Source organism: Narcine bancroftii, chromosome 7, assembly GCF_036971445.1.
Source record: "Narcine bancroftii isolate sNarBan1 chromosome 7, sNarBan1.hap1, whole genome shotgun sequence".
Classification (NCBI taxonomy): domain Eukaryota; kingdom Metazoa; phylum Chordata; class Chondrichthyes; order Torpediniformes; family Narcinidae; genus Narcine; species Narcine bancroftii.
In genome coordinates, this window is record NC_091475.1 from 13,017,421 (window position 1) to 13,026,153 (window position 8,733).

An 8,733-nucleotide genomic window follows, 5' to 3' on the forward strand; every position below is an offset into this window, starting at 1 on the left:
TTTTCCAGACTCTTTTGTGTAGTCTTCCAAAGGCGCTATTTGCCTTGGCGAGTCTGTTGTCTATCTCATTGTGTCTTCATCTGATGTTATATTGGATGTAGTTTCAATGGTAACTTTCAATGAATTGCACAAATGGTTGAGCTGGTCTCTTGGAAAGGATCATTGGGTATAAGGAGATGATTGGTAATGTGGAGGAATCTAAAAAGATGAATGTTAAATATGGGACATCTTAGTTGGATTGCAGTCTAACTCCAGCATATACTCATTTTGCTCCAGGTTCCAGCATCTGCCCTCTCTTCTTTTGCTCACCACGAATCGTCGTGGCATCAAGTTCATAGAACATAAAACTTTGCACCACAGTACAGGCCCTTCAGCCTATGATGTTGTGCCAACCTATATAAACCTACTCAACAAACTAACCCTTCTCTACCTCACACCAACACTCCATTGAAACTACTTCCAATATAACATTAGATGAAGACACAGGCTTATTACAACTCATTGAAAAAGAATGATCCACATCTCATGCTTTGCTATTTTACCATTTGGGAAGGGAAGGTTGAGAATCACTCCTCAAGACCCAATTGTTACTGAAATATTTTGCTTAAGAAAAATGGTCATTGGCCCATTTCCTTTTGAGTTATGAAACCGTGCACATAATGAGTCAATGAGGAACGATTAAAACAGTGGTTTTCAAACTTTCCACCCACAAACCACCTTAAGTAATCCCTTACTAATCGCAGAGCACCTATGGCAGAGGGAATACTTAAAGTGGTATGTGAGTGGAAGGAAAAAGGTTGAGAACCACTGCTCTAGTATCTACCTGCTTAAATTCCACCCCCCCTCCATTTATCTAAAAGGATATCACACAAGAAATAGAATAACCGTCAGAAAATCACATTAGAGTGTGATGTGAGCCAGGAAGTGCTTAATACTTTGTAACAAAGCAAAACAAGTCAGCATTTGTCATTTTTGCTCCATAGAAAGGCCACATTTAATTATTTCACTTTGAAATTAAACAGACCCATCTATTACTTGGCTTAGGTTTCCGTAACTGGCCTGTATGTGCTCAAGAATGATTCATTCTGATTGTCTACACAGGTGACCTTATGCATCTTCCTCCATACCTGAGGGTGGACTTCCTGATTCACAGAGGCATAGCGGGTCCAAGCAGAGACCTTGGTCAAGGGCATGCCTGCCTGGAGCCACAGAGGAGGGGCACCATGAGACGCACACAAGTCATGGAGCCAATCCCAATGGAAGCAGCCAGCAGGGACACGCAGCAATGGCAATCAAACACCACATCGACGTTACCTCAGAGGGAGGGAGCAGACCGTGACAAAGCTCCCAAACTGAGCAGCTCCCAGGAATCACTACTGGACAATCGCGGTCACTTGAAACAAGGGAACAACCCCTACGCAAAATCCTATACACTAGTATAACAAATGCATGTCTGTACAAGGCTGTACATAGTTCAATTTAAAGCTACCTTTTTTACTGGTTCCAATATTTATAATCAAAGATTTGCCAAAATATTAAAAAAAAATTAGATATTGCAAGGACTTTGTTGTGATCCAGGGTGTGACATGTTTGAACAAATGAATGTCTGTGCATTTTTTTTAAGAAACATTGTCTGATGTGCACAGATCACGGTGTTTTTACTCATTTCCTATGAAATGCATGGAGGCAGAGACATTGACGTTAGCAAAAAAAAAGCCGCAAGAAAAAACATTACAGATTTCTGTCACCTGCTAAAGTGAGATGCAAATAGTTTAAATATCGCACAGATAAAGAAAAGCTATATTTGTGGTCGAAACAGCGATCCCTGATTAATTGAAGAGCTTGCAGCCCAGTACCCACATCACCTTTTACAGTCAGCATGAAGCAGGTGTTTAAAGCAACATGGCACAGAAGGTGGTCGATTTGGCCTATTTTGCAGATGTACATCATTTCAAGCTTTTTTTTTCTACTGCTTCCTAAGCTAAGGATTAACATTAGTGAATATTTTTTGAAATATAATGATTCTATTAAAGAAATTTACACCATGAACCCACAAGGCTGGGAAACAAAAAGAAAGCTTGGCATTTACATTTCCTTGATTTGTTTGAGTTACTGACCGTATTTATGTATTATGTACGCATTTATATATACGTGTGTATGTGTGTGTATCTATATATATATGCATAGCACATACACACATATGTATAGAGGGCATGTATAGAACATGTGTGTGTATGTGTGTGTGGGTGCACGTGTGCGTGTGTAATTGTGCGTCTACATGTAATTGTAAATGGGTTGAAATTTATTTTAGGTAAATAAACATAAAGAGAGAAAGAAAACCCAACACTAACTAATGTTTCAGCTACATGTGTGTCTACCTCCTTAAGCTTGCATTTGTCAGACAGGTTCTGGCTTCAAGCTCTAACCAAAGTTTGGTGAGATTTAATTCTATACTACATAGCTGTTTGTGTGTATTTTCTGATGTTAAATTTTATCACTTGCCTCAAGTAGAAATTTTCAGTCTCGTTGTTATAATTAAAAAAAAAATTGAGCAACAAAAATAAGACAAATTTAAATGCTCTATATGTGACTGCACTATTTTACAAAAGAGTGACCGTTGGAATCATGTCATTGTGGCTCTGAGGGGTCGCAAGTTGTGTTGCATTAGACGAAGAGACTTTCGTATTCTCAAGGTCATTGGTTGGTGCATTTTACGGAAATGGAGCAGATTACTGTGGAATGAGATTTCACCCGAAACACAATGTTGCAGAGACGAAAAGAGTTTGACTGATGATCGTGCATCCTGAACCAATAACAAATGTCCAAATCATGGAATGTGATCCCCAAAGAACTGATTCACCCCTGTGCAAGAAGAGGAAATCTAACTTACTTGGGTATTTTAAATCATTTGGCCCTGATTCTTGTGCCTCGTAACCTGACAAGATTTAGCATATTTTTCAATGTCTCAACACATGCATGTACGTTGCTTGAAATGAGGGTGCTTCGTCTTAAGAGATTGAGATGAAATTTTACTGAACATCACTCTTTTTACGATCAGGTTTCATTCCCTTCCAGGTTTAGCCTTTCACCTGACCTTTTTAAATAATCTACTATTAAAATTAAAGTGAGTTTCTCCTAATGTTGTTGAATCATTTTCTCCTCAGCTGAATATAGTAACTCGATCACTTCAACCTTTGCTCCAGGTTTGACGTTGGGAAAGGTTGACAGTCCATAAAAATGTTTGCTTCATCCTATATTCAACGTGGAATATACCTGGATTTAATATAATTCACATTGTTTCAATCCTCTGATAAAACTCAGAAGAAGTTGGTATATCTTTATATGGTGAAACTATAGCCAAGCACATTATCCATTTTATTTGGAATGCTGGAAGATAATGGATGGCTCAATTTAACAGTGTTATAGTTAGGTTTGTGAAGGGAAGGTTGCTGGTTTCGGTAAAATGTTGAGGGCATGGCATCATAATGAATCCCTCTTCTGAATTTATCTCCTGTGAAAACCCCTGAGGCAATAGGGTCATCCTCACAATTGAAGCGCCCAGCTACTGCTTTCTGTGGCTTTGCATTTGGTCTTAATGCAAAGGTATTCACCTGGCTACTAAGGAGATTTGACAATGAAAACGAACACAGGAACGAAGTCCATTGTATTGCTCCTTTGACATCAGCCTTGCAAAAAGAAGCAATATGTATAGCAAAGCCCCTGGTATCCAGCATTTACGGTAATTGGCAGATGCCAAATAAGTGAATTTTCCAGCATGGAAAGGAAAGGAAACTGGGAAATGGAGTTACTTAAAAAGAAAATATATTTAGCAAAAGATGTATGTGCATAAAAATGCAGGATAATGCCCTCGTGCCACATAGATTGCTAACGGTGAGGTTCGCCAATTTTAAACTGACGTTATTTTTACCTATTTCTTTTCTGTTAATTTTTTTTTGCCAGTTGCTTGTTTTCTGGATAATAGGGGTTTTACTGTATATGTTAGAATTGATAAAACTGGCAATGTTATGATTCCCTAGTTAAATCCAAGCCCTACGATGCACAGCAAGCGGCAAGTTAATAAATATAACAGGGGAAGAGAGCAATGGTAATTGGTTTGACAGGCGGCAGTGCTCATTTGTCTTCCAAGGAGATGGCTAAGTTGGCATTCCATCACACGTGTAGTGGAATGATTGGTTTGTAATTTCCCAACATGACAGCTTCTGAATCTCTGAAGCACCGCGTAGTGAAGAGAAGTTGCTTCCTTTCAGGTAGATGGTCAGTACAAGAACCATCTTTCCACCCTCTTTGCAAGATATCACAGGCACTAGTTGAACCCAGATGTTTTGGAGTGGACCGCATGAAAGCATGGAAAGGAAAGGAAACTGGGAAATGGAGTTACTTAAAAAGAAAATATATTTAGCAAAAGATGTATGTGCATAAAAATGCAGGATAATGCCCTCGTGCCACATAGATTGCATAAATGCTACAATTTATGCTATGGACATTGTGCCTTGATGTTACATATTGGCTGTCACTCCGACTGATACATTCAAATGTTGGTCCCTTTACGATGTATTTCAGATAGCAACGCCTCTCCTGTCACAGGTATGCTAATGCAACTGTTTTGGAATTGCTAAATGTGTAAGTTATTGGTTAGCCGCTTTTGATTGTCAGCATTTTTCAAACTGACCCTTGTCACTAGTTTCCAAACCAACTACTGTAAATTTTGATAATTGCATAGTCCAACATACTTATACTGAATCTCAACCTGAAAATTAAGAACAGCAAAAGCTCAAATTTGGACCCAGTAAGTTGTTGAACAAAGTGGAGCACTGGCTTCAATGTTACCATTGCAAGCACATCAGAGAAATATTTGTAGATGCTCAACAAATCATTACATTCTTAAAATGTCAATGACAATGGCATTTGTTCAAACTAATCTCTGGAAAATCTTATCCTATAAATTGACCAAATGGGGAAAGAGGCAAAATGACAGGTCTTCCAAAAGTAAGAATTTTGAAGATTTCATTCTGGGAAAAAAAAAAGAAAATAGGAATTGCTGTCAAGCTTTTCCTTCTGGGATTAATGGAAAGTTCAGACAGAGGAGGAGAACAAGAGCAATGCATCCAAGATCATCGACTGAAATTACAGAAAATAGACAGGCTGAAGGATGAATATTGAATATTGCCCTGAGTCCAAAAGAAAACCAATGATGCTAATGGCTGGAGAGTATCCTATGTTAATGTTTTTTGACGATATTAAATACATTAAAATGCGATTTTAAATTAATTTTTAAAAACTTATTTTATTTCAATCCAAGCTGCCCAATTAACCTACAACCCCCGTATGTTTTGAAAGGTGGGAGGAAACCAGAACACCCGGAGAAAACCCACGCACTCACGGAGAGAGCAGACAAACTCCTTCCAGACAGCTCCAGATTCGAACCCGGGTCGCTGGTGCTGCAATAGTGTCACGCTAATCGCAGTGCAGCCTTCAGTAGTTTTAGAGCTACCAAATATTCACTTGGCATAAAATACTTGAGCTTACAGTGTGGTAAGTTGTCTTCTGGGATTTCCTCTGTGCAATTAGTACTTCCCTCTCTGGGGATGGTGTAGGAAATGGAGAGAGAGGGAGGAGGGAGGCTAGGGCACTGTCAAAATCTTAAAAGTAAAAATTTACTTGGTGCTGCAATTTAATGACCCAACCTCATCAGATTTTGTATTAATTAATTCATCTGTCCCCATAATTCTCTTACATCTGTCAAATCTGTTATTGATCGCTGTTTGATTGCAAATGGTTTTAAAGAAATCTTTTCTTTACTTATTGTTTTGGGACATTCCACTGATAATTGTGCAATAAAAAGAGACATGTTTGATGCACAGCTCCGCTGACTCTTATCAAAGAGGATTCTGAGGTGCAGAAATGCAATAACCTGATGGATTTTTGCATGTACCGTGAGATTGTATGATAGGGGCAAGTGAAGGTAGATAAAAACACTTCAACATAGAATACCGACACTTTGCATATTTCCATGTGCATGACACGTAACAGCAAACAAGGAACACTGGCCAATGAAGCCAACCAATTGTCTAATGTATATTTAATCTCGATCCTGGTCACCAATCAAGAGAATGGGGTAAAGATTATTGACTATTTTTAAGATGTCAATTATCCACGACATTCATAACTTAAAACATATGGATGGTTGATCAGTTTCAGGAGATGGCCCATTCAATCCCTGACCTGCTCCAGTAGCTAAAAATACATTGAAATCTTCGAGGAACTCAGCCAGTCTCACAATGTCCGTACAAGGTAAAGAGATATTACTGACTTTTCAGGCCTGAGCCCTTCTTCAAGGTATAAGGAAAAAAAACGGGAAGGCATCTGAATAAAGACTGGAGTAGGAGGGGGAGGAGTCCAGACCAACAGTCAAATAGGGTTAATTGGATAAGTGGAAAGGTGGAAAGGTTGCTAATTACTGCTCTAGACCCAATTGTTTCTGAAATATTTTGCTTGTCATTGGCCCATTTCCTTTGGAGATATGAAACCATGCACATGATGAGTTATTTAGGCACAAGTAAAACAGTGGTTTTCAAACGTTCTTTCCGCCCACGTACCACCTTAAGCAATCCCTTACTGATCGCAGAGCACCTATGGCATAGGGATTATTTAAAGTGGTTTGTGAATGGAAAGAAAAAAGTTAAGAAACACAGATTTAATGGAAGCTAGAGAAGTTGATGTCAATTCCATCCAGTTGGAGGGTCCCCAGATGGAAGCTAGAGAAGTTGATGTTAATTCCATCCAGTTGGAGGGTCCCCAGACAGAAGACAAGGTAGTCCTCCTCCAGATTAGGCTGGTAATGTATGGGCAGACATGTCAGCAAAAGAATGGGACAGGGAATTGAAATGGGCGGCCACTGGGACATTCATAGGGAGCTGCTCTCATAGCTACACCTCAGAGAAATTGTCCAATTTCTCACCAGCAATAATTCCACTGATGAAGGGGAGCTCAGCAGTGGTGGTGAAGGTCAATAAGAGATGTGGCTGTGCTTTTTCCATTTGAGGTGGTCTTCGCCTGGCACAAACATTGCCTGATTTTATTTTTAGCTCTAGGTGTGGTTTCATCCAGGTGATCTGCCCCATTCATCAAAACATTCGGGCTCCCCATGTAGCTCATCACAAGTTTGGGGAACTATACTGAATCTACTGAACCCACAACCATGTCTCTCCAACCGGATTAACATTGACCTCCAGTTTCTGTTAGGCCCCTCCATGTCTTCCTCTCATTTCCTATTTCCTCATCCTCCTTTCCTCCCAGCTCCCCCTTTCCTCTCCATTCAGAGAGCTAGTCCCTCCTCCTTTCACGTCCCAGCTTGTTTTTTCTGTACTGCCCTCCCACCCACCTCCACCAAGACTGCTTGCCTATATTCCTCCCTCCATCACTTTACTCAGGTGCCTGTCTGCTTTTTGTCCATATGGTGATGAAGGGCTCAGGGTGAAATTCTGATTACGGATCTTTGCCATATAAAGGACGCCCTGTGACCTGCTGAGTTTCTCCAGCGCTTTTGTGTATTAAATTACAATAATTGAGTCTGAAGAATTACTTGATTAACTGAATGTACAGAGTTTGTTTTTCCAAACTCAACAATGAGCTACAGATATTCAGATTATGAGCAGCCTCAGTGTTTTTCTTGGTAATTTCAGATAATGAATCAGTTTCTACCATTTATATGAGACTTCTTGTTTTCTTTTTAATCCAATTTCTATGCATTTTCAGCCTTTTTTCCCCTTTACTCTCTCCTACCTTCCAACCTTTCCCCGTTTCCCTCCATATTACTACTTAGTTTCATTCCATCTAAAAGCCTTTCATTTGGGAAATGATCATTATTCACTCTCTGCAGCTGCAGCCTGACTGACGTGACATTTTTAGATTTTTCTTTTTTTATTTTGCATCACAATATCACATACATACAACTTGGTCACATATTACATACACCTGTCTTGCATTGGAATGAGCTGCATTGCATTGGGAAAATGTAGCAGTTCCTCAGTTGGCGGCAGACAGACTCAACCCCTACCTCTCCCTGTATCCCAAAGAAACACCTGCAACATTGGGACTTGTGCTTGAGCTTAAAAAGTTCAGAAGGTGCCCTGAGCTACTGCCAATAGTATTGTGAGTGTGCTTTAGCATTGAGCTTTCCATGGAGTCTGAACTGATTCTGCAAAATCCCAGCAATTCCCCTGCACTTGCTGCTCAAGACACCCTGCCTCAAGTCGAATCCCATGCTGACATGAATTCTCCCATCAATCTAATGAAGATGAACAGCTGATGGTGTCTGAGGCAAGTTACAGTATTTATATTCTTTTAAATTATTGGAACTTATTTAAATGTTCTTGCATTTTTTTTACTTGCTTTCATCTGATTTTGGAAAAGTTAAGCAGGCTCAGGCCTGGTCAGTACTTGGAGGCGAGACCGCCAAGGAACACCAGGTGCTGCAGGTTTCTGTGAGAGGCGCTGGACAAAGTGGCATCTCTCTGTCTGCCTTATGGTACTGTGACAGTATATAGATATGTTTTTGGGAGATAAATTGGGAAAGGATTGTTATAGTAGGTAACATACAAACACTTTAAAACAGATCTTATTTGAAATACTGGAGCTCTGCTAATGCTAGACATATTGGGGCCCCAGAAGCTTTGGAGAGTGCCCAAGAGACTTCACTAATGGAATGTTGTT

The 8,733-nt window shown here is 39.8% G+C and overlaps 1 protein-coding gene across 1 annotated transcript in view; it reads left to right on the forward strand.

The window, feature by feature from the left end:
• The window catches only part of LOC138739957 (cell adhesion molecule DSCAM), a 454,986-nt gene extending 451,898 nt beyond the window's left edge, over positions 1-3,088 (forward strand). Inside the window, exon 33 of the mRNA XM_069892422.1 lies at positions 1,102-3,088. Within this exon, the coding sequence (XP_069748523.1) occupies positions 1,102-1,442 (341 nt within the window). The 3' untranslated portion in view covers positions 1,443-3,088. The remainder of the gene's footprint in view (positions 1-1,101) is intronic.
• The last annotated feature ends 5,645 nt before the right edge of the window (positions 3,089-8,733 follow it).